At 43.4% G+C, this 26221-nt stretch overlaps 1 protein-coding gene across 1 annotated transcript in view; it reads left to right on the forward strand.

Moving 5' to 3' along the window:
- The window catches only part of LOC105925175, a 66177-nt gene extending 40713 nt beyond the window's left edge, over positions 1-25464 (forward strand). The window contains exons 51-74 of the mRNA XM_036137904.1: positions 936-1090; positions 1432-1544; positions 2994-3075; positions 3171-3308; positions 5236-5398; positions 10339-10454; positions 12266-12412; positions 12555-12686; positions 12749-12865; positions 12945-13103; positions 13239-13400; positions 14162-14324; positions 14418-14608; positions 14690-14782; positions 14880-15084; positions 15175-15362; positions 16742-16839; positions 18272-18456; positions 22145-22344; positions 22452-22620; positions 24103-24212; positions 24304-24429; positions 25013-25139; positions 25247-25464. Of these exons, the coding sequence (XP_035993797.1) occupies positions 936-1090; positions 1432-1544; positions 2994-3075; positions 3171-3308; positions 5236-5398; positions 10339-10454; positions 12266-12412; positions 12555-12686; positions 12749-12865; positions 12945-13103; positions 13239-13400; positions 14162-14324; positions 14418-14608; positions 14690-14782; positions 14880-15084; positions 15175-15362; positions 16742-16839; positions 18272-18456; positions 22145-22344; positions 22452-22620; positions 24103-24212; positions 24304-24429; positions 25013-25139; positions 25247-25257 (3350 nt within the window). The 3' untranslated portion in view covers positions 25258-25464. The remainder of the gene's footprint in view (positions 1-935; positions 1091-1431; positions 1545-2993; positions 3076-3170; positions 3309-5235; positions 5399-10338; positions 10455-12265; positions 12413-12554; positions 12687-12748; positions 12866-12944; positions 13104-13238; positions 13401-14161; positions 14325-14417; positions 14609-14689; positions 14783-14879; positions 15085-15174; positions 15363-16741; positions 16840-18271; positions 18457-22144; positions 22345-22451; positions 22621-24102; positions 24213-24303; positions 24430-25012; positions 25140-25246) is intronic.
- Positions 25465-26221: the final 757 nt, after the last annotated feature.

Raw genomic sequence — 26221 nt, forward strand, 5'->3', positions numbered from 1 at the left:
TAAATCATATTTCAGTTTATTTAATATAGTTTAGTAATTCAAGTCAGTTATATGAGTAAACTGTTTGTTTACCAAGCACTACACTTACATCAAGCAATAGCTTCCAAAGACTTAGGACAATGATGGCTGGGTCATTGAATTGCATCTGACTTAGAATGCGTGTGTGAGCACTCCTGGATAGGTGGCGAAACGTTTTCAGATAGAACTGATCAAAAGTTCAGTTACTTCCGATTTAAGCCCGTTTTCTGTTGTGATGACCTGGATAACTGAGAGATTGCACAGGCATCTTTGTTGTTTTTTGTGAGAATGAGGTGCATATGCAGTTTATGGAGAGAAGCGAAGCTACGATGTCATCGTTTCAGAAAAGATGCAGTTTGGATGTACACACGGAAACAGAACCTGTGTTTTGAAATTCATCTACTCTGGGACCCGGTTTCAAAAACAATCACTGAGGTTCTTCCCAAAACACTGGATCCGTGTGGATACACAGCCTAAACAAAATACCTTTTGCGGATGCACCTAATCTTATTACTGTATGGACAGTGCCTTAGGATACAGTCAAATTAATATTCAAGGATGATCAGAACTGTTTCTGACACATGTTATATTTGGTTTTGATCATTTAAGGCATTATTTTACTATTTTTCTCAAACTGACTGTGTAATTCTTGCTTTATCATTGCCATATACTAAATGCAATGTCTGACCAGGAGATATTGCTGTTTCACTATCATAGTTATTGCTAATGTTCTGTTGCCTACTCTTTACAATCTAAAAAACAAATAAAAAAACAATGCATGGTCTGTGTTTTAGTTTTTCTTTTCCTAAAATGAAGACAGGAGAAATCCCAAGATGCATTGCATTATTGTGCGTTCATGTTGGCTCTGAGTATTCTGATGTTAATCCCATGCGGTGGTGTTCTGAAACCCTCTTCAGGCCCTCTAAGAAGCACTTCATTAGACGTTCGCCGTCAGGACTGGAGGCTTCGGCTGGCAGGGGAGGCGGGGGGCTGGGGGACGCATGGGGGTACCAAGGAGGCCAGGTTCACCCTGAGGCACACTCAACAAGGAGAAACTAGCCCCACCTTCCAGGTCAAAGTATTTGTATTTGTCTCCTTTGGAATAAATGTGCTTTGGACAAAGGGTGTTATTGGACTGGCACACATTGCACCCATCAGTAACTTCAAATAGATACAAAAAAGCTTTCCTTACAAAAAAAGCACTAATTCATTTAAAAAAAAAGTTAAAGAAAGGTTAATTGAAAACAGTAAAAATGGTAAAAGGTGCCAGATGTTGGCACAAACCCTTTCCACTTCTGTTTGCCAGCTGAGATTATTGTCAGTCTGAACTGGGAGATGTAATGAGGTCAGGATGTAGACGGAAACTCCCACAAGGTTTCTCCCCCTGCTAACAAACCCTGTTCCTGCTTTTAGGTGGAGGCCTGGGGAAAACTTACAGATTCCCAGCTGAAGGGTTCTATGGCTGTAAACCCTGAACTGAGCTCTTCATTCGCCCTCATAGTCCAGGGACACGATTCCACTCCTAGGTATTATGACATGGACGGATCACAGACTGATTTCTCTCCTTCCTACTTTCTATATCTGAATGTTTATGGCAGAATTAAACTATTATTTCTCAAAAATAGACTAAAATTACAGATATTTATCTCATAGAGAATGTCGCTGAAATTCTACAAATACATTCACATCCCCCAGGTTATAGGACAGAGGGATTTGAGCAAAAAAGACCCCAACTAAAATAATCACACCTTATCTTTGTTACTCCTTTATAATGCAGATTATAGCTCAACCTTTCTTATTATTATTTGTTAACATAAAAGTGTTCTGTACTCTATGTCAAAATCATCTGAAAATAACTGACAGCTGTGTCCAACTTATAATTGAAGACAAAATACTAAATATATTGCTATGTGTTAGATTGTTAAATCAGTCATTCATTCATTGTATCTATAGCTGTCCCTTATGGAGCTTTTCTGCCATGGTTGATCATTAAATATATGCAACGTCATTCAACAAGTCTGTGTGCAACACTGCAGGTTTATGTCTTTCAAAATAAACAGAAGACAATGATCTAGTTGACATTTTAAACTGCTTGAAATCTTATTTGTCTGAAGGAAAAGATAAGATAAGATAAGATAGTCTTTATTGATCTCACAATGGAGAAATTCACTCGTCACATCGGCTCATACAAGAAGGTGCAGAGTAGGGAAGGTGCATTCAGTTATATACTGAAAAGCTGGGTTGCCAAGCTTCGTAGACATTTGGTGCATCATCTGACATAGATAACCCATGAAACAGCTCACTGATATTGAAGACGTGTGTTCTTCTCTCACCAATGTTTGGGAAACACTGCATTAACCCACTGACGTCCCTTCATTTTGTGCTCTACCAGTGGATTTGTTCAACCTCCTAGATATGCATAGTTGATTCAAGTCTAGGTGTGTCAAAAACTGGAAGCAACATTGATTTTGATTAAAAAAAATATTGCAAAGCAGTCAAAATAGATTTTTCCCCCTCATCCCACATATGGAAATTGGTGTATTTACAGTATATGTAAAATGTCTTCACTTGCTGGAAAACAGGACATGACAGAAGGGACGACGACATTTCTACAAAACCAAATGAACCACCCCACATCGCCTCTGCTGCAGACCCCCCAACTAATGAAAAATAAATATTAAAAAGCAGAAAATCAGCTATACTCCTGGGTGGTATAAAATGCAGCATAGTCTTGCTGAAAGCACGTAAAATAGTGTCCCTTTTCTCAGCAGCCAGTAGAGGGCGCCAACTCTCCACTGAACAACTGCATAAACGCCTTTGAAAACTTATTCAAAGCACAGCTGACAGATAAGTTATGTTGTTTTATTTGGTGCTTATGCATACCTCTCTGTGACTGGCGCCCTGGGCAGCTGCCCATATGAAAATGCTCCTAAGACCGCCCCATACACACAGCTGACACTGGTTCTGTTGTCTAGCAAGGAGCTGATGGTGAACGTGGTCCACAACATCAACCAGATGTTGGTCTACCTGCCCTCTCAGCTCAATCTCCGGTCTCAGGTGGGTTCTGTTTGTTACAGCCAGATGGAGGGTTGTACTGATGCATCTTTAATATTGAACTGCATTGAAACGCATTGATCTCATTCACCTCCCAGCTGAACCATTCCCAGTCCAGCGTGGCAGCTATGGTGGAAGTGTTTTCAGGCAGGAGGAAGCTGTGGGCTCTGGGGGAGCTGACCGCCATAGAGAGCGGATACAGGCAGACCGTGGAGGTCAAACACTCCTACCCACAGGTATGTTTGGACTCACACAGCTTTTCCACTGACAATTTCAGCCCTGCTGCACTGCTCTACATTTTGCCTAGTGGAAGCCTTGCCTGCAAGCTGACGCGAAATTCTGTCTTGTCACGCTCCCGCCTCAACCGTTCGGGACAGATCCAGGTTGGGCCAATCACGTTGCAGTATTGTGGTTTAAGCTGTGACAAATGGAAGAGGTGGCGAGCCCACAGCTGAACCAACGTAACCATGGCAGCGCAGGAGGACACATGCATAGCTGCTGCTGTGTTTTGTCAGAATCCACCATTTCGTCTTGATCAGAGAAACCTGTTGTGGTTTCTCATGGCACCTGCCGCTTAGGACATTTTCATATGATACCGTGATTGGTTAAAACCAACCTTTGGTAGGAGGTACCAGGTGTCGCTTCAATCATCTCAGAGAGTTCTGCTGAATGCTTTACCCGAACGGGTTCGATGGGAGCAGCAACCAGATTGATAATGTGCAGAACAGAGAGTGCTGCACATTATCAGTCTGGCTGGCCAGATCAGACAGCTGGAGTTGTGGCTTCAGCCCCGCCTCCAGACATCACTGGTGTGCCGCTGTTAAGCATCACTGCCAGAAGCAGAGAGACGAGACTATCTGATCTGCTCCAGTGTTTGCCTTACGGAGGTAACATTTATGGCTTTGTGAGGACGTTTTTTCCTCAGCCATGGCGAGAACGACGATAAGGACTTTGAACCTAACAGCTGTCGGTGTGCGTAAGATGAGAGAAAGCCTCGCTGAACCGTGGATCTGATTTAGTTTATTAGATACAGCGCACCCGTCTGCGCATAGAAAGCTGAAGTGTCCTATTATTTTCTTTTGTTTTCTTCAGGCCGGTTTATGGTTTGTAAATAGTACGATTATGTTACATTTTGACCCACTGCGTTTATTGTGATCCTTGACTTTCCCCATGCACTTCCTCAGCGAAAACCTTCTTGCTTCTCCTCGGCCTTGGCCAATCAGTGGACAGCAGCTCGGTACAAAAAATAATAACTGAAATGCTTGCAAAGCGGGCGGACCTAAGTAGAGCCCTGCCATGCATAGTTCCTATAAAAGGGGCATTAATTTATCTCTGTAGCAGCTCCCCAGCACCTGAATTACTCTGCCAGTCTTGACGGGTGAATTTATCATTTTATTTTCTTTGATGAAGATCCACCATGATCTTTACAGTTACCACAGTTACCTCAGTCACCGTGAAAACTGAACCATATACATATATTAGAATACAAAATATAAACTTACAATACAAACAACAACAAAAACAAAAACATGCCTCGCTGCTTTCACTTGGGAACACTAAGTGTTGATTTCTTGGTCACATCTTGACAGTTCAAGTCATTCATTGGCACAATGATTCTACCAGCTTTTATAGGGCTTTGACTCATTAGCTACGGCAGCCTGTGAGGTACATCAAAGGAAAACTTGCAAAGTTTTTGTAAAAAAATTACAAAGTGCAAATACCATTAAACAAAACACAATATAAAACCAACAATGCTAATCAAAACAAACATCCATAAACAATCTGCAACATTCTTAATTTAGAAAATTCACTTTGAATAATTTACTTTAGTCTAGAAAAAAAAAATTATTTAGGCAATTTATTTTGAATAGCTCACTATCCATTACAATCTCCTTAGTGTCCGTGGGTAAAACTCACACACTGGGTCTGTTAATAGATTTCCTTCTCTCAGCATAGCTGGCTGTAAAGTTTGTTTTATAATTCTGGTGTTTAGAATGAGTGCAAACTTCATCATCAGAAACCATGACCTATTAGCTGGAATCTCACTGCTTGCCCCGACAACTGTATTTATCTATACAAATTATATGAGTTGTTATGAAATAAACGGCTTCTCCTAGAGAGCAGAGCTCCTTCATCAGCTTCTAGTGTGTCTTTGTGCTGCAGTTAAAGCCTCTGCCCAGGACCATGGCAGTGAGGACGGTGTACCAGACACGGACGTGGAGCTACCTCATCCAGCAGGCCGCCGTGTGGGGCAACCACGAGTTCAGCCTGTCTGGTCTTTACTCCAGTCCAGCGGACCTGGCGCTGGGCAACCAGACACTGAAGGGTAAACACAAGCACACTTTGCAAAATATCACACACGCGTTGCAGTACAAGTATTTCTTGTGAGGTTTCAGCCATAAAAGTCACTACAGAAATACTGGATACACCAACACAAAGTACTGCATAATTTTGAATGATATGTTTTTTTTTTTTATATAAAACCCTAAAAGCCATTTGTATTGAGCCCTCCTGAGTCAATACTTTGCAGAACCTACTTTGAGTGCAAGTCTTTCATCACGATGGAGATAACAGCGTATACGTCCCTCCCTCTGCAAACACAGAGACAGCCTGTGACGTCATCAACCGCGCTGTGAGTAGAAATCAAACAAAGCACCCCCAACTCCCCCCCCCCCGGCTCTTCTTCTCATCTTAGGGGACTTTAATCATGGATCCCTGTACTCCGTCCTCCACACATTTAAAAAGATGTTACCTGCAAAACTAGAGAGGAGAATTCTGGACTAACTGTATGTTAATTACAAAGAGGCGTAGAGCCCCCATCTGACCATAATGTAGCATACCTCCAACCTGTTTATAAGTCACTGGTGCACAGGGAACCAGTTGTAGCTCGCACAGTGAGGAGATGGTCAGAGGAGGCAGAAGAATCCCTGACAGACTGCTTCAGCTCCACCGTGTGGGATGAGCTGTGTGATCCTAATGAGGAGGACATTGACAAGATCACAGAATGCATGACAGATTACATCTTCTACTGTTTGGACTCCACTGTACCTCTCATGAAGGCGAGGCCCTTCTCCAACAGCAAGCCCCGGATAAACCCACAGATCAAATATTTGCTGAGCGAGAAGAGAAGGGGCTTTCAAGGTGTGGAAGTAAAGAAGAGCTGAGAGATGTGCAGAAAAGACTGAGAAGATCAGAGAAGGAAAAGACAACTACAGGCAGAAAATGGAGTCGCAGTGCAGGACAACAACGTCAGTGATGTCTGGAAAAGCCTGTCCTTCTCAACACTCCAAGTGAGGAACATTCTGCAGAAGATCAAAGTGAGGAAGGCTGCAGGTCTGGATGGCATCAGCTGAGAGCTGTGTGGCATCATGGGGCACATCTTTAACATCAGCCTGAAGCAGAGGATAGAACCACAGCTGTGGAAAACCTCCTGTGTGGTACCAATGAACAAGATCTCACACCCCAAAGGCCTCAACAGCTACAGCACTAACACCGCACCCGAGGAAGACCCTCGATAGGCTGGTCCTCAACCATCTTCACCCCCTGATGAGGTCTTCACTGGATCCTCTGCAGCAGGGTGGATGATGCCATCATCATTCTGCTGCACCGAGATCTGGTCCACCTGGAGAATCCTGGAAGAACTTTGAGAATCATGTTCTTTGATTTCTCCAGTGCGATCCAAACAGGAGCTGGTTGGATCGCTGGAGCGATCGGGGGTGGACCACCACCTGTTCCAGTGGATACTGGATTACCTCACAGTTTCACTGCAGTATGTGAGGACACTGAGCTGTGTCTCTGCCAGGCTGATCTGCAGCATGGGACCACCACAGGGAACTGTGCTGGCTCCGTTTCTGTTCACCCTCTACACTGCAGACTTCTCCATCACCTCCCCAGGTTTCCACCTGCAGAGGTTCTCTGATGACTCTGCCATAGTCAGTCTCATCACAGATTAGGCTATAGATGGTTGATAGAGAGCTTTGTAGACAGCAGAACCATGTCAGGTTAAATGCAGGGGAAAAAGGAGCTGGACTTCAAGCAACATTGATTCTGATCTGTTGAGCAACAGTTCAGTTCTTTTTCTCCTTAGTAAAATCCTTTTGATAATGTCTCTTGTTCAGGACATGGACTACAAATGTTGCATTCGTTGTGTCAGGTTTGACACAAGGAATGCAACATTTGTAGCCCATGTCTAGTTTTCGTCTGTGCGTAGTGGTTCTTGATACATTCGGTCCAGCCTCAGTCCAGTCCTCGTGAAGCTTTACCAAAATCTTGGATTAGTATTGTTTGACAATCCTCTCTAGGTGGCAGTACCTTTGTTGTTTGTCCACCTTTTCCTACGCATTTTCCTTCCACTCAACTTTCTATGACTCTGCTTGGATACAACACCCTGTGATTACTCTGCTGGAGGGAGTCAATGATTGTCTTCTGGACATCTTTCCAGTCTGCAGTCTTCCCCATGATTACATTACCTGCTGATTCAGACTTGGAGAACATTTAAAGGCGGAGGAAACATTTGCACCTATTTTGAGTTAATTAGAGTTAACATGGGTTTCCAGTACTTAACTTTTTCATAATAGTCTAATTTTCTGAGACATTGGATTTTGGGGTTTCATTATCTGTAAGCCATAATCACCAAAATTACAAGAAATAAAGGTTTGAAATATTTCACTCTGTGTGTGGATCTGTATAATATATAATAGTTTCACTTTCGGAAATGAGAGACCAAATATATATAACTTTTTCACAAAATGTCTTGTGACTTTCTTGTGACAATGTGTTGACACTCTTTGATAAAGGCCACTAATGTCTTGTTAACAGATCCTTCCATCTGAGCTGTGGATGTCTGCAGCTATTCCATTGTTACCGTGTGCCTCTAAATCGCTGCATAAAGAGAGATTTCAGACCATTCTTGGTATGGATTCATTTCATGCTCCTCAAAATAACAAAAACAGATAGGACAGACTAATTTATTAACGTAGGTATTCAGATGCCTTTTATTGCACTTGGGTCAAACTCCGTTGGCAGAAAAGACTTGTGTAAGCCTTCCTGGAAATGATTGTCTTGTTTTTGGCTCACCTCTCCTCTGGAGGTTTCCACCATTTCCTGGATTGCTTAATTCCAACCAGTTTGGGTGGGGAGCATCAGCACACACATCCACATCTCTGCAGAGATGCTCCGCGGTGCTCAGATCGCCATTCTGGCTGAATCTGGGTGTTTTTTTTTTTTAAAGTTGCTCTTGTTCTTTTTTTGGCAGTAATGCTTCAAATTGTTCTTTAGAAGAAATGAAGGTGAAGTTCTCTAACATCCTGTGTACTCCCAAAGGACTGCTTTGTGTTTTTGTCCATCCATATTTTCCTCTCTTCTGTTTAATGTCTTGTTGCTTATCCTAGAAAACGCTTGTCTGAAACTAGCCATCTTTGTATGCTTTACTCGGGTAATGGTGTTTTCAGGATGCTTAGCATATCACAGGATTTTGCTTTTCATGGTCTTGGACCATGGACCAGCTGAGAGACTTTACCCCCTTAAGGCTCAATAAGATGACAAGGTGTCCCAAGCCTGGTTTAAAAGTGTCTTCCATCCGGTTATCTGTGTGACCAAAGCTCTTCGCTCCTCATCACTCACTTTGGTGTAAACATTTTAAAAACCTTGAGTAAAAGAAATGATCTTTAAACATTGAAAAAGGAATAATTGTGGAGCCCATGATGGAGGACACTTTAAGTGCTACACAGGCTGTAGAGTATATTTCCCCAGATCTACAGTCATAAGTTTACTTTTATTCATTATGAGCCTTAATTTAGTTCATTTTTAGACTCTGTAAGGGTGGGATGCAATATCAAAGAAATTTTAAAACAAAAACTGGGTGCACAAGTTTTATTCCACTGCAACCTTTCATTCTAATCCAAACAGGTTTAAAATGTACACACAGGCTCAAATCTGCAGCAGGACCAGGTATTACTCTGCCTTGATATTTCAGGATGTTGCTACCACCACCTTGCCTGGCAGTTGATTCTTAGGTCTGAAAGCCTCGGTTTAACCCCTACAGACGTTCTTGGTGTCGTTGTGACCAAATGGCTCACTCTGTCTCTTGTGTGACGATAAGAACTTTTTCCAGAAGGGATTTACTTGTCTGTGGTGTAACGATTTCACCCTGAATGGTTCTTGGTTCAGTGAAAGCAACATTCATGGTCATGTCGGATGTTTGGTCTGAGGAGAACTGCATCTGTATCTCAAATGGAGCCCATCTCTGTTTCTTCTCTGGTGCCTACTTGGGCTTTTTTCCTCTCTGCTCCTCAGCTCCCTCCTCCAGTAATACAACCTGCATATGTAAGGGATAATACCCGAGGTGGTGTCCATTTTAGAAATTAATGGACGACGCTGAGGCGTAAACCATCCGACGCGAAGCGCGATCATTTAGAGCAGTCAGACTGGAACATTTTTGTAGGTGTCCTATAACACTTTTTAACGGGCACCCTGCAGCCAATCAGAATCGAGTATTCACCCAGACCACTGTATATCACTTAGTCATTGCTGTTTGCATGTGAATGCCAATGGCTAATAGTGCCTTACATAATTTTGGGATGTAGGTTAAACCCTCTTTAGCTTCTTCAGTAGGTGATTAACGTGGTTAGCATAACTGATTGTAGACAATGGTCTCCATATTTACCTTAAACTCACTTTTCCTACATTTGTCACATCTCCAAATCCAGCATGAGCACAAAAGACAAATGCTGAAAACTTAAAAGGATAACACAGAGATACTAGGGCTTCTGTTTAGTGGTGGCTCGTAATAAAAGTTCTGGGTAAAACGGGTCAGGTATTACAACACAACAGTAAACTCTACTTGACCATAAAACGGTCACTTCCCTGCTGCCGATTTTTTAAAATTTTGTCAACCCCCTTTTAACATGCTGCCGCTGCTTTTGTCATGTACTTTGGGTCAATTTGCTCTTTTGGCAATTGAAATAAAAAATGTCCCCAAGGTTGGTATGAATGCATGTTCTCTAGCAGATGGGTGTTACTTCTGAAACAGCAAAGAAAATTTAATGGGTAGCACATGCCAAGGCATAGCTTTCTGTTATGGCAGCCATCTCCTGGTCATAGCCCATCATCCTAAAGATCCTCTGGGCCTACAACATACAAAGCTAAAGATATTAGAAGCTAACTGGATTAAATCAAAAAACACAGAAAACATGTGTTTTTTTTTCTACTTGTATAAACTGGCTGGCTACAGGTTGTTATAATCTGTTTTTGTCTTCTTGCCACCAGTTCAGATCAGCAGCATCCCCCATTTGAGCAGTCTGGAGGTGGTGCATGAGAGTTCCTCACATGGCCGACTAGACAGCGTTTCCCTGGGCTGGAGGAGACAAGGACAAGCGCAGCAGGTGAGAGGGAGCGAAGAGTGTCACAACCCTGGTGATAAGAAAGCACTCTTTTGAACCAAATGCTGTTCTTTCTGTCAGTGTGCGCTTTTCACTCTGCCTACTATCAGGTGGGCCTAGAATAAAAGAACATGAAGAAAAATGGATGATAACATAAAACACTTTTATTTGTACCACGCAAACTTCTTGACACTTTCTCAACTACTGACCAAGAGCTTCAGACATGTTGGGATTTAATGGGATTATTTGACACAAAGTGGCACATAAATGTGAAGTGGAAGGAAAATTATACACGGCTTTCAAATGTGCTACTCAAATGGGAACCATGAGCATCATTAAGACCAGGGAACACAGAATCAAAGCAGAGCTGGGTTACAAAATGATATGTTGAGTCTGATATGTTGAGTCTGGTCATCTCACAGAGCGCTGCACGGTGCAGCTGCAAACATAGCAAAGCATGGCCTAGCCGCTAAACTAACAGGCCGGGTTAGGAAAGAATTCCTTAGAGAAGCAGCTAAGAGGACCATGGCAACTCTGGAGGAGTTGCAGAGATCCACAGCTCATGTGGGGAAATCTGTTGATAAAATAAGAATTAGTCATCCCCACCACAAATCTGCCATTTATGGAAGTGGAAAATGAAAATCAAAAGGAGTCCTGCTATCAGTTTCCCACGAGCTTTTCAAAATGCAATGTGTGGCAGAAAACTAACACTGCACATCACTCTGAATGGTAAAACCCTTGAACACGGCGGTGCAAGCGTCATGCTTTGGGGGATTATTATTTTTCACCAGGCATAGGAAAGCTGAGAGGAACTAGCACTCCACTGCAAATCCGTCTGAACACACTAGCTCATAGAAAAGGAGGGTGGTTTTGGTTCTCCACAACCACTATCGAGCTATTTCCTTCTGGATAATTTTCACCTAAACTAGTGCTCTCTCACAAACTCCCACAGGTGCTGGGTCCCAGTTATTAAATGTTCACTTATATACAGAAAGCCTATAATTTATTTATTTATTTTCTTTCACTTTCTTTTTTAGGTATCACATTACAGCTTAAATAATAATACATATGATTTAGCAATGGTATCAAGGTGTTACACGAGTGTATCTGTTGCTTTATGTCTGTTGGTTGTGCTGTTCTTTTTGCGTCTCTTTCCAGGTGATGGAGCAGACAGAGAACGTTTTATCATTCTCTCCCTTTTATCTCTTCTTTCTTTCACCTCTTCTCTTTCTTTTTTTCTTTTTTTTCTCTTCTTGTTCTTCCTTTACTCTCCTACTTTCCCATTGTAGTGTCCATATAATTTGAAATTTTCCCTGCCGGAATCACAATAAAGCTATTTACACGCACAAATCAAGCGGAGCACTATGGCGAAAGCTGTTTGCTCTACTTAGTTTTTAAAAAAAAAGAAAAGGAGGGTGGTGGCAGCATCATGCTGTGGGGATGCATTTCTTTAGCAGAGAGAAACTTTGTATTATTTTCTTTCGAAGTCACAGTTTTGCAAATGTTTTGTCTATCACTTAAAATGGCAATAATGTTTAATGGGACAAAAGGCAAGGCAAGTTTATTCGTACAGCATGTTTCAGTAACAAGACAATTCAAAGTGTTGTACATGAACAGAACATAAGAAAATAAAGCTTACAGAGGAAAGCAAATGTAGCAAAAGGGGCCTGAAAACTGCAAGGCACTGTAACTCTGAAACATTGTAAAACAGCACCAGGTGCTGGAATGGGGAATTGTTTTAATTACATTTTCAGGTTCTAACAAAGCAGCACAAAGAATCCAGAGTCCAGTTTTTACTCGTCTGTGTCCGGCAGGTCCGAGCTCTCAGTTCATGGAGTCGCTCTGAGGAGACAAACGAGACCAAGCTGGAGCTAAAACATCCTTTCTCCTCGGCGCTGAGCCAGCTCTCCCTGCATCTACTGTCCCACAGCTCACAGAGGAAGAGGAGCAGCAGGCACCGGGTACGCTAGCATCTCCACACTCTCATCTTACCCTGAGAACACGTTACTGATTGTTGCTCAACTAAGTTCCACCCACTTATACTTTAAACTGAAGTTTCTGTGAGAAAAGCACCCAGGCAGTGAGTGTATGTGTGTTACGCAGACCCATCTGTCCTGGGATGGCGCGGTTCCGGTCAACGTCTCTCTCAGCCTGAACAAACTGAGCTCCAACGTCGGCAGGGCGTGTGTGGCGCTTTCAGCTCAGCGGGTCGGCGGATCCTCTGCATCTTTAAAGGTTTGAAAGCGTGGGGGGGCGTACCTTTTTGTGTCCCATCATGTGCGTGGCTGTTGTTGCAGACGGCGGTGTCTTCTGGAAGGGGCTGCGTGTCAATGGGTTACGGGGGAAACATGTATTCACAGACTGCGGACGTCACATGGCACAACAAGAGCTTCAGACAAGGCGTGACGTACCAGGTATTTATTACCTTTAGTGGGGAGACCTTTAAAGCTGCACATTTACCGGCTGATGCTTTATTTCTTTGTTTTCTTCCAGAAAAGTGCTCAGGGATTGCACGGCCTTCAGTTGTATGTTGATTTGGACAGAGTGTCCCCGGCGCCCTGTCACTCTCACATGCTCCTGGCTAAAGTCCAAACCAACCTCAGGGACCGTCTGGAGCATCGAGTGGAGCTCGGTGTTTGTCCTGACCGGCCCGTGAGTCCGCTCAGCCTTAGTAGTAGAGACTAGAATCTGGATTTCTATGTGAGCAAGTAGCAAAGCCGTCTGGTGACCAAGTATGATCCAACAGTATCCAAAGGTTTCCACATGCACTGTGTCTGTATCTGCCAGAGTCTGTGCTGGTCCGGGTCTCACAGAGTGAAGTCTGGAGACGAGCTGTTCTACACTCAGTCCCGCCTGTCAGTGACGGGTCAGCCGCACCAGTCCAGCTTCACGCTCGCCCTCACCAACTCCTCGGCTGCCCAGGGAACCAACATCTCTCTGCACACCGAGGTAAAGATGGCCGTGAATATTCAACAAATCCCCACATATTCAGCTTTCCGTCCTCCCTTGAACTTTTCCACATTTCATCATGTTACAGCCAAAAACTTGAATGTGTTGCCTTTTGGAGTTTACAGAAAGTGGCAAAGCATTGTGAAATGAAAGGCTTATTATCCATGGGCCAAAAAAAACCCCAACAAGGTGTCTATTTGTTTTCAGCCCTCTCTGCTTTGATACCCCTAAATAAATTCCAGTGCAACTCCCTAACTTCAGAAGGCCTGTAATCAGGAAATGCAGTCCCCCTCTGGATAATCCAAACTCAGTCTAGATCTAGCTGTTCTGCGAAGGCCTCAGAGGTTCTCTAGAACATGTTAGGAAACAAACATCATCATGAAGACTTAAACAGAAAGCTGTGGAAAGGTTAAGAGCAATCTGGCACACCTGCAGACATGGCCACCAGGTCAGGTTGGTTTGGATTGCTTTTTTTCCTTTCGACACACTTTTCTATAAAATACATTTGGTATTTACTGAAAGGTATTTACCTTAAAATAATAGTTTACATTTGTCTAACAATCCAAAACACATGTTTGCTGTGAAAATGTTGTTAAAATTTAGACTGCCATGAGCTATTTTCACACCGTCAAAGACTGTCAAATTTGTAAAAATCCAAACCAGAAAGAAAACTTTTTCATGGCTCTGTATATGAACCTTACTGGAGTTAAAGAAAATCTCTCCGTTCTTTGTTTTCCTGTTCTAATGATAATTGTTTCCAGGCGATGGTGGGTAATTGGAGCTTGGAGCTGGGGTGCAGCGCCCTGTCTCGGCCCCATAGCTCGGGTCTCCAGGTTCAGGCCACTCTGGACCACAGACAGAGGCTTTGGCTCAATGGGACGATGGAGGGACGCTGTCTGCGGACCGCTGCAGGTTACATGAATGGTAAATAAGGGATAAACCCAAACTAAATCCGGAAAAGCCAAAAGGGTAAAGAATGTAATGACACTACGACGCTTTCTGTGTGTTGCTGTGCAGGGTCGGGCCTCTGTGAGAATCTCAGCGCTGCGGTTTGTGCAGGAATCAATCACAGCTTGAGGACGGACGTGCAGAGGGTCAGAGATGGATGCAGAGAGCCTGAGACTTTGGGGAGTTTATCGCTAGAACTAGCCAATCAGAAGCTGACAATGACAGCGAGTGGCAGTGTGGAGAGGTTAACTGCAGCAGAGGTAACCCTAACTGCATCAGACATTCCCTGCTTTCCGTTCACGATGCAGCTTCACTCTGTGTACCTCTCCATCGTTTCACAGGAGCAATTTCACGCTCTGAGCTCTCAGATCCAGAAGGAGCTCATGGAGAGGATAAAGGCGGTTCAGCGTCTTCTTATAGAAACCACAGAGCAGGTCTGCTGTGCCTCGATGCTTACCCAGTAATGTCCGGCTGCACCTTTGACGGTATTAGTCAAATGTAGCTTTTATTGCCATGCTTCCTCTCCTTCAGTCTGCAGACGGTCGGCTGCTGCGGGAGAGGAGCTCTGTTCCTCTGCTTGTTTCTCAGCAGGCTGAGGCCCTGCTTGGCCGGGGAAACGGAGGTTTGTTGTCCCTGTGGCTCAGGAGCTCGCTCCGTCGCACACTGACCAGCAGCCTGCCTGACTTTCTGAGTCAGATCCAACAAGCCTCGCTGCAGGGACAGCAGGAGCTCAGGAGTGAGTGCCAAAAGTCTGATTTCTCCAAGAAACCAACTCCTTTTAATTATAGAAAAGCACCAGTCTAGTATTCTGATCTTCCCTGTCTAGGGCCTCTGGCTACTCTGGCGGGCGTGTACCAGGACGTGAGGGGCCTGAGGCTGGAGGCAGCATGGAGGGAGGCTGTTGTGATGTGGACTGACAGGCTGGCGGGCGTCCTACCTGCGGAGCTGGAGAACCCCCATCTGAGTTCCCTGTCACTAGCAGGAGTCAAAGTCCTCAGAGCCGCCCTGGATGTGGTGAGGAAACCACAATCTCTTGGCTTTTCTAAGTCGTTTAAATTCAGCATCAGTTTGTCTGTTTGCATTGAAACCAAGATACTGTGGCGGATGTTATTTCTACCTCCTAAAGTTCAGCGCGTGTGAGGGCTTTCCACATTGCAGGCCTGGGAAGTAGGAATGGATGTAAACTGGCTAATCAAATAAATACGATGAGACAAAACAAACTAGAGTACATTGCAGAAGTATTCATACCTCTTAATTTCATTCACAGTTTGTGACGTTACAACCAGATCTGCAGTGTGTTTTGATGGGACTTTATTTGATAGACCAACAGGTAGAAGTACAAGTACAGAACTGTGGTACCTGTACTTGGGTTCCCTTCATTGATACTGTTCCTGCAGTATCAACTCTATAGACGATAGATGCCAACTAAGTCAACTAATTCCGTGTAAGATGAACTGTGATGTAAAGTTATTGCAGTGAAGCAGGAACAACGGTGTCTTGTTCTGTTGCACCAGTAGTCTCGATAGGACCCTCAAAACTGAATCACGGCTTTAAGTCAAAGTACATTCATGGGTTAGAACTGCCCGGTCAAAGTCCAGACCCAAATCTAACTCAAAATCTGCAGCAAGGCTTGAAAATGTATGTTCTCAGAGATCTCCATCCATAACGATTGAGCTTGAGCTATTCACACTGTAGCTGTCCAAAGCTGAATGAGACACATCCCATAAGGCGTAACCATAAAGGTGGTTCTACAAGGTACTGACTCAGCGAGCCGAATGCAAACGCACACCACAGTTTTTAGATTTTTATTTGTTAAACATTAAGAACATTGTTTCTTTTCTGTCCATTTTACAATTATGCGCTAGGCTGAGTCTATCAGGTAAAATAGTGCAACGTTTGATGGGGTCTCATTTTGTGTCACCATGAAGCCAATCAGGATATCAAGAATAGTGGTACAGGCCAGGTATACCAGAGGAACCTGAAGAAGAAGTGACGTTAATGACAATGGAGACTGCACAGCTGAGTGAACTGTGAATTTTCATTGCTAAGAAAATCTGAAAAATAAAACAGTAAAATATTCCTTTGCCACACATTAACTGCTGAATGAGGCAGCAATAGAAGCAGAGAGGGACAATGGTTAAAGCCGACTCTTTAAAACAACCTGGCCTCCCTGCAATGGTGCTTTTAAAGTGACAAAGGGGTGTGAATGCTTTTACAAGGTATTTTAGTTTAATAGATTTTTTTAAAAATAGAATAGTAAAATCCTTTATTGTCCTACAGTGGGGAAACTCCGGGGCACCAGCAGCAAAGAACACATTTACAGCATAAGAAAAGAATAAAGACAATTATTCAATAAAAACGTGTATTGATTATTCATCCGCTCTTTCATTCAGGCAGGCCAGCAAAGCTACCACTGGGCTGAGAGCAGGCTGGCCATGGCTCTGTCTGGCGTCAGGAAGCGGCTGGCTTCTCTGTACAGATTCACCCCCAGGTAATGCATAACTGAAGCCTTCTCTAAAGCTCTCTTAGCTCCTGATTTCATTAAATGACACGACCAGGTAAGATGTGGGATACATTCTTCATTTTATCAGAGGGCTGGCTGACCTCGACTAATTTAATTTCCATTTCTGTGTTTAAGGATTTGAGGACCTTGTTTTTGGCTCAAAGCAGGTCTAAACAAATGCAGTCAGGGAACTCCTCTTTAGCTGTGTGTTTGTGTGAAATTTAGCTCTGCCTCCTGTCTCTTCCTCAGCGCCACTGTCTCTAAACCAGACAACATCACTGGTCTCACCGCCGTCTTGCAGACCTTTCCTTTCATTCTCGCTGATAGGTTTTTTTGATCACACAACACACCGGATACTTTTCTCCAACCAGCTTGGAAGCATTTCTTCACCTCTTTTTCACACTTACTGAACTGTTGATCCTACATACCTAACATCATCCACCTTCTTTATCTCTGCTACCTGTAACCTCACAGCTCCTCTAGGGTCCCTCTTATTCACACACCCGTATTCTGTCTTGCTACAGCAAACCTTCTTTCCTCTCCTTTCCAGGGCAAACCTCTATCTCTCTAGATTTTCCTCTACCTATTCCCTGCTCTCGCCACAGATAATGTCATCTGTAAACATCATAGTCCATGGAGATTCCTGGCTAACTTCATCTGTCAACTTGTCCTTCACCACATAAACCACAGGGGGCTCAGAGCTGATGCTTGCTGCAGATTCACTTCCACTTTGAACTCCTCTGTAAAACCTACAGCACACCTCACCACTATATTACAGCTCTCATACATGTCCTGCCAAACTCCACCATAGCAGAGAACAACACATCATCAGTGCTCTTTTTCAATAACCATAATAAAGGTTAACTATTTAAGCCAGGGATCTTCATCCTTGGTCACAAGTATCCACTGTTCTGCGTGTTTCAAGTCTTTTCTGCCCTCCACACACCTGAGGTAAATAACTGTGTGATTAACAGGCCTCTGCAGCCCTTGATGGCCGCTGAAGACGTCGTACATTCATTTGATTCAGGTGTGGAGGAGCAGAGACATCTAAAACATACAGGGCAGTGGGTCCTGAGGCCCTTGCCATGGCTTGTGTGGGTGCCTGGCTGCTGGGGCGACCACACTTGGCCTGCACTGGTAGGGCGTGGCCATGGTGCTGGGTCAGGGGGTCCCGTGCTCTTTCTCTTTCCCTGGGCTTCATTGACGTGGGAGCTGCTGCTCCTGTGCTTTACGGAATATGAGCTGAGTGTTGGAGGGTTTGTACCCTGCACCCACCTCTAACAGAGGTTGCCCCTGTAGGTGACAAATGCACATACCTATCCCACGCACCCATGCATGCACATCATTCAAATGATGGCAGATCATCTTTGCTAACATATTCCAATGAGGTGATTTGATTAAAATCTTTTGTGTCTTTCAGAGAATGTGAAGTGACTGTGTCAGTGCCGCTGCTAAATCTCAACCTGTCAAAGGCTGCTGAAGGCGGGCTGTTGGAAATCCTGCTGGAGGAGTGGCTCCTGAGGCCCCTGCAGGCCCTCGCCTCTATTAGACCTGCTGCTGAGCTTTATCGCTTAAAGAGGAAAATCATGGACAGCCCATTCAGACGTAAGCTAGATGAGGGTTGGGGTTTAAGAAGTTCATATCAACCTTATGATACAGCTATGTTTGCCTGAAATCATTATGTACATACTTGTTCATATTTATTGATATCTTTATAAAAAGAGGTGTAAAAAACTTAAAAATGACTATCCGTAACAATTGCTGTAAACTAAATGGAAGTGAAGCTCTTTTTTGATGTATATGTTGCTTTTAATTTGATCAGAATTTTCAGTAAATTCTTTCCATCCATCCATCCATCCATCCATCCATCCATCCATCCATTGTCTTAATCCACTAATTCACCCATCCTCCTGGACCTGTTACAGGGACCACAGGTCTAAAACCCAGATATCCTTTATCCCAGCAACATCCTCCAGCTCATTCTGGGGGATCCCAAGGCATTCCCTGACCAGACAGGATATATATAGTCCCTCCAGCCAGTTGTGGGTCTTCCCCAGGTTCTCCCCCTGGTGGGACGCGCCCATAAAACCCGTAAAGCACATGTGTCAAACTCAAGGCCCGCGGGCCAAATCTGGCACTTCAAGGTAAATTATCCGGCCCTCGAGAGCTAAAAAAAAAAGGCATATATCTTTTTATACTGTATAAAGTGGCTAAAACTGTGCCTCCTGTAAGTGTAACTCACCCCAATATCAACTTGTTTTTGCAGATAAACTGTATAAACTGTATAAGAGTAGCACTAAGAGTGCTACTTTTATGTTACTGTGCATTTTTTATACTACTGTGTGAACTGGATTGAAATTATGAAATGAAAAGTATCGTCTCTACACATGCAAGTGGCCCTTTTAATGACTTCATGATGCCAAAGTGGCCCCATATAGAAATTAGTTTGACACCTCTGCCGTAAAGGGAGGTGTCCAAACCCCCTTGTGAGAGGCCGTGCCTGTTAAGCTTGAAGACACAGTGCTAATTTTCCAGAAAACTGTGGGTTTTATTATCCCCAAACAACACACTTAAGCAATTAACGCTGATTTAACACAACCTCAAACTAACTGCTCACACAAGTGGCCCAGCACACAACAAACAAAGGCAACTTAAATACTGGCTGATCAGACCAGACTGGCACACTTGGGAAGGAGAAAGGGGAACATCTACTGACAAATTGAACTAACAAAAGAAATGAACACACAGTTAGCCTTAGAATGAATTTAAATCACTAATAACTAAATATAAAGTTAGCCAAATAAGCAAATAACAAAACAAAAGCACCTAGGCAAAGATCAGAATGAGTGACTAAAAGTCCTCCATGGTGGAGCCCTGCATGGTATCATCCAATCAGTACTTCCCGGGCCAGCGTGTGCCTGCCAGAGTCCATCTATTTGTCCTCCGTGGTTTCACCCCCTCCCCCAGAGCACCAGCAAACAGGAAAATACAAATGTTAGAAGGTGTTTAACAGAATTAAATATACAACAGTTAACTAAATGCACGCGCCACAATTAGAAGGTAGTTCAATACTGCTAAATGAATGAAAATACACAGACCTATATTGTTGTACCACAGCGAGTGAAAACAAAGAAACTCAAAATAAAAAGGTGTTGGGGTCACTGACTGTGTGGCCATCACACACCTGAGCCGGCTCCTTTCAATGTGGAGAAGCAGTGGCTCTACTTTGAGCTCCTCACCCCGTCTCTAAGGCTGAGCCCAGCCGGCCTCCAGAGGAAGCTTGTTCTTTCATCATCCGTACCTCATGTTCTTAGGTCAGGGTTGGAATGTTGAAACGGACTGGTAAATTGAGAGCTTTGCTTTTTGGCTCAGCTCTTTGATCACCAGAACAGACCGAAGGCGGGCCTGCCTGACAGTCCTGACACCTCTCTTGTTTCATCCATGGCTTTCCCTGAAGTATAACTCTGATGTCCACTTCTTTTAACACCCTGCCCACAGTGAACAGACACCTCTAGAAGTATGCTGGAGGAGCCATGATGCTCTAGACCTGTTTCTCTTCCAAAGGCCCTGGGATTATTGTTAGAGTCCACAAGAAATTAACTGGAACTCACCAGTAAAATGAAAATGGGCCGTCACTTTGTCTTTCAACAGGATGACGATCTAGAATCTATCCCCAAATCAACATAGAAATGGTTTACTAGAAACAAAAGCAACTTTTTTCTATGGTCATCTTAGTCCCCTGACCTAGAGAAATCGTCTGGTATTTCTATGGTGTCCAGGTCTGAAAATAAGAGAACGCAAGAGAGGATCCAGGACTTTGTATAATCTAACAGACTGTGAGGTAGAATGGTCAGAGCTGCCTCTCTCTGTATGCTCCAACCTAGCGAGATGTCAGAGGACCAGACTAAATGCTGAGTTCTGTCCAGTTGGCAAAAGTATTCACCCCAGGGGAAGGCAATGATTGTGCCTCATATGACTGTTAAAACAATAATTCCTTCACATGGAATTTGTTAACATGCTTAATAGATAAATGCTAAAATACAATAGTGGATTCTCTCGTTGTTTTGGCTTGACATCTTTCAGCACTATGTGTGCTCATCAACATTTTACTTAATGAAAATTGATTCAAAAAATAATTTTATTGTGTGTGTTCATGCTGAACCCATTACTGAAACACATGTCTGGAAACAGAATGTGAAGACTTTCAGAACCTAAGTGAAGCTGACTGGAGCTCGGTGCTGGCAAACCTGTCCGGTCAGTAGAAAAAGGCAGATTGTGAGTCACAGATTTATAAAATAAATCACATTGCTTTTTGTGTTGACAAAACACATCTGATGATGGAAACCATTCACCTCTAATAAAACGCATCTCTGTAGACATATTGCCCAACTTTTTACAAAGCTGGAATCCATTACACAGCGAGTAAGTTTTTTCTCCAGACTTGGCCAACATTTACTTTGTCGCTGTTCTGCTTAGACAGAGGCTTTGCTGCAGTTGATCTTTGAAGGAAGGGCACAGAACACTTCATTGGTTGTATGAACAAGGTGCTAGATGCCAGTGAGTCATTCCTTCAGGGAAATAAGGTGCTGCTTCAGGTCCCCTGGTCGCTGCAGCGCCGCGTTAGAATTGATAGAAAATAAAATGTTTTGGCCCAGCTGTATATCTCCACATCAAGGATCACACACAGTCTAATCAGGTGACATGTTAGTTTAACCATTTTAACAGGGAATAAACGTGGAGGTTTCCAGGTATACTTTTTAAAGACATTTTTATTTTTATTTGTATTACAATCTGTAGAATCCTTTAATAATTGTATGTATGTGTGTGTGTGTGTGTGTGGACAGATGGATGTATTTCTTGAAATATTAGAAATTTTCTGTATCCCTTAAAATTGGTTTTAAGTATCCACGTGTCCAAGATTGACATGCATGTCGTCCTATAAGGTGTCCTGATTTTTTTCACGACTGTAGCTAACTAATGTAACCCCTGGACTTTTACACTGTTCAGTTGTAATTGTTACTCTGCTGCCTCACTGTTTCCTGTCCTGTTAGGCTTTCTGGCATCTTGAAAAAGGGGTCGCGTTGGTTCGTAAAGCTTTCGAAAACTGCATTTAGTATTTACTGAGGTTCCCTTTGAGACAGTGGGACAGAAAAGGAAAAGCAAAACAAACCTAGAAGGGGGAGGCGGGTGATCTGTTTTTACCACAGTTCGTATTGATTACCTAGTGACATCCACTGCTGCCATTTTGCTTAATCAATCTTTCTATTGCTTGCTCTTGCCTTTATTCCAAAAGACCAAGCTCTGCTGGTGGCAGATCAGTTTGTGGTGACTTTTGACGGTCACCTGTATGAACTTCCTGGTCCGTGTCCGCTGCTCCTCGCTCAGGACGTCGGCGGTGACCCGTCCTTTACGCTGCTGCTCGGTACAGACTCACAGAGCTCCCTGGTGATGCGAATGAACAACAGCACCATCAACATTCAGCACACTGGACAGGTACAGCACGTGTCACTGCAGGTGTGGGTGTACCGTGTGTTTGGCTTCTGCTCCTGCAGCTGTAATTGAACGAATGATGAAGACGTTTAAAGATCTCTGTTTCGCAGGTGAATGCTGACTGCAAGGACGTTGTCACACACGCACAATACAGTGATCAAGGGCTGAGTGTGATCAAGGGGTCAAACAATGCACGGGTGTCCAGTCAGGACGGACTATTGGTGTCATGTGATTGGCTGCTTGAGTTGTGCAGCTTCTCCCTGGATGGATGGTTACATGGTAATCAGTTTGAAATTTACTTAGATTGTACAAATCGCCACAGTCTCACATTAAAACAAGCTAAACGTTTCCTTCTTTAAGTCAGACTATGATCATTTCTATTGAAAAAAAACAGCAGACGATGATGGAGGGATTTTTTTATCCATCTATCGACTGTCTTCCACTTATCCTAGATCAGGTTGGAGGGGTAACAGATCGGAGGCTGCCGGATCAGATGCCCAAAGCACCTCCACTGACTCCTTCAAATGCGGAAGAGCAGTGGTTCTACTTCCAGCTCCTCAATTCAATTCAATTCAATTCAGTTCAATTCAATTTTATTTATATAGCGCCAATTCATGAAACATGTCATCTCAAGGCACTTTACAAAGTCAAAATCAATCAGATTATACAGATTGGGTCAGATTATACAGATTGGTCAAAAATGTCCTATATAAGGGAACAAATTGATTGCTTCAAAGTCCCGACAAGCAGCATTCACTCCTGGGGAACCGTAGAGCCACAGGGAGAGTCGTCTGCATTGTCCATGGCTTTGCAGCAATCCCTCATACTGAGCAAGCATGAAGCGACAGTGGGAAGAAAAACTTCCAGCAGAACCGGGCTCAGTATGAACGGTCATCTGCCTCGACCGACTGGGGGTTAGAGAAGACAGAGCAGAGACACAACAAGAGAGACAAAAAAAGCATCTCCCATTTGATAAAGCTCCAGACTTTGTCTCTTAGGCTAAGGCCACATGGGGACGGGTTTTGCTGTATCTAACAAACGTTAGAGGCGGTCCAATCTAGATGAAGTGGCCGGGAAACCGACTACATTTGAGTGGATAGGTTTCATGACAAGGAAATGTGGACCACCTTGTCAACGGTCCACACAAACAGCTCTTTTCTCTCTTGCGTTGGTTATTTTCACCCTGCTCTTCTTCCTTCTTAAATTTGCGGCAGTGTCATCACGCCAGTCACTGACATGGCATAGGTTTCACTACAGCTATTATGATTCCTCCAGCTTGGTGCGGTTTCATCTTTACGCTCAGACTTTTCTGTGCATATAGGGTATTCAGCCCTGTTTGGATGTAGCCTAGGTCACCGTTCGAGGTAAGGTCATTTTGACTGGGATCTCCTTCTTTGAGGTCATGATGCATTTTTCATGGCCGTAGGTCAGAGTGGGAACATCGGCAGAAAGCTAAATTCCTTTGTTAAAGCTTTCGTTAAATTCCCTTTGTATTTAGCACAAATGCACTTCAACTGCTCTTATTTGGGTGAGACATTTTGGGTTTCTTTGGCCGCGTGTCTCACCGCAGCAGAAATGGTGGTACTGAGTCAGGTTAGGAAATAGAAATATTTTCAAGAATTCTAAATGCGCTAAAGAAGGAAACGTTTAGTCTGATTCAGTGTCAGACGCTAAGAAAAAATAGCTTTTTATGCTATGAATGTAAACATCTGGTTTCCAGTGTGAATGTAAAGGCACACATTTGCTCTTTTTACTGCACAGGTGCATCCATTGGACTTTTTGGGACTAACGATAACGATGCGGGCAATGATTTCCCTTTGCCTGATGGATCGCAAGCTAGGACGTTGGAAGAGTTTTTTCACAGCTGGGAGGTAAGATCAGTAAAAAATGTTTTGTTTTGGTGGAGTTTAATTTATCTGTGTGTGTTTGGCTTTCATTGGTCCCGTTTGTCTGTGTCGTCAGCTGAAGCCAAGGTGCAGTAAATCCACAGAAACAGAGCAGCGAATTTCCAAAGCAGCTGTCAGCCCGGCGAGTTGTGGTTCTCTGTTCTCTTCCGCTGATTCCCCTCTGAGTTCCTGTTTCAGGGTGGTAGGTACAGAGACAAATACATTAGGCAGTCTTCATCCACTGTTTAGCTTGTTGGAGATCAATTTAGAAGGGAAGTTGATAAACCTGCATGTGAGGACCTTGTGAAAAGATTTGTCTAGCACCGGAGTCTGCAACCAGTGGCTCCAGAGTTTCACTTAGGCCAAATATGCTGAAGAATTTCAGTTTTTTTTAATGTAACTTGCTTTAGTTGTTTTTTCGTAGTTGTTTTCAGACAATATTATGCATAAAATGTCCACAAACTTTTTTTTGATTCAATTTACATATTTGCAAGAAAAAAATCCTTTTCCACAACTGAAGGCATAAATTTGCTACATTAAAACAAGTATATCTCTGACATTGTGAAGTCCGGATCATATTGCGAGCCCCACTTTGGGACCCCCTGGTCTATTGCATAAAACACTGAAGAGTGTGGTTGCCTGATAACACATAAAAAAGATTATTGGATACTTTTGCAAGGCACTGTATAACCTGATGTTGGCCAAAGACAGAGCCTTTAGGAGATTAAAAAGCAGCTAAATGTGGGAATCTAGCTGACTTTACATCACGGTTCCTGTATGCTCAGGTGGATCCTGCTCAGTTCCTGTCAGTGTGTGAGTTGAGCTCCTCCAAAGCGCCCTGCCGATTAGCAGCAGCGTTTGTTCATCTCTGCCAGCAGAACTACGTACCACTGGAGATCCCCAGCCAGTGTAGTAAGTCCACCAGCATACAAAATAACACGCAGCATGGTAGCTTTTACCTCACATGTGAAAAACTAATACCTTCTTTTCTTCTACATGTTCTTTGTCTTTTGCTTCAGTGAAGGTCTGAAGGACAGGCAAGCTGGTGAAGATGAAAGATAAGCAGTTAACCTCTGCTCACCTTTGTTTAGAACGAATACATTTGTAAACAATTGTCTTTACTCTTTATTTGTTTAAAGAACATATTTTAATTAGCTGTTTTATTTCCTAATGGGCTCTTAACTAAGATAATAGAATATTTTCAACAACTTGAAATAAAATCTTTTTGTCAGCCCTACTTACAGCTCTTTGTGTTTTTGTTTGTATTTAGATCCTCTGTGTGTCCATTCTGTGTCTACCGTCCTCAGCGCCCCCACTCAGACTCTTTTCTTCACTCTTTAAGTTCTTGGTTTCTGTTTCCTCTTGACACGAGGAGGAGGATGTGTCCGTAGGCAGAGAGGGAAGAGGAAAGCCTAGACACTGAGGTTCTCATGGGAGTGATGGATAGGATCAGGAATGAGTCCATCAGAGGGACAGCTCTGCATGTTAGATGTTTTGGAGATAAAGCCAGACTGAGTTGGTTTGGACATGTAGAGAGGAGGGATAGTGAGTACATCAGTAGAACGTTGCTGACTTAATAACAGTACTCTGTTATTAGGTCAAGAATGAGTGTCTTTTTTTAAATAAAATTGCATATTTATTGAAATCTCCACAGAGCTGCCTGTAGTTGGCTCACAAAGGATAACTTTGTGAGTTTAAATAGGTTTTATGACGTAGAGAATAACATGGGTCATTCATCTGGTAAAGGGTTTTGAGAACTGTTTTCTGCTTTCCAGAGATGATGACTTTAAACAAGTCATCTTTATCTTTGACTTACAGTGAGCCAGTGATGGAAACTTTTCCAATACAAAACTCACATTAGATGGGAATCGTTAACTGATCAGATAACAGCATGTTTACCAGGACAGCTAAAAAGGAGTTCAGCTGAGGTGGAGCCACGCCCACAGCTACCATTTGGTGTGAAACTGACTGGTTAGCACTGTGGAGCAACTCTG

Source organism: Fundulus heteroclitus, chromosome 6 (genome assembly GCF_011125445.2).
Source record: "Fundulus heteroclitus isolate FHET01 chromosome 6, MU-UCD_Fhet_4.1, whole genome shotgun sequence".
NCBI lineage: Eukaryota > Metazoa > Chordata > Actinopteri > Cyprinodontiformes > Fundulidae > Fundulus > Fundulus heteroclitus.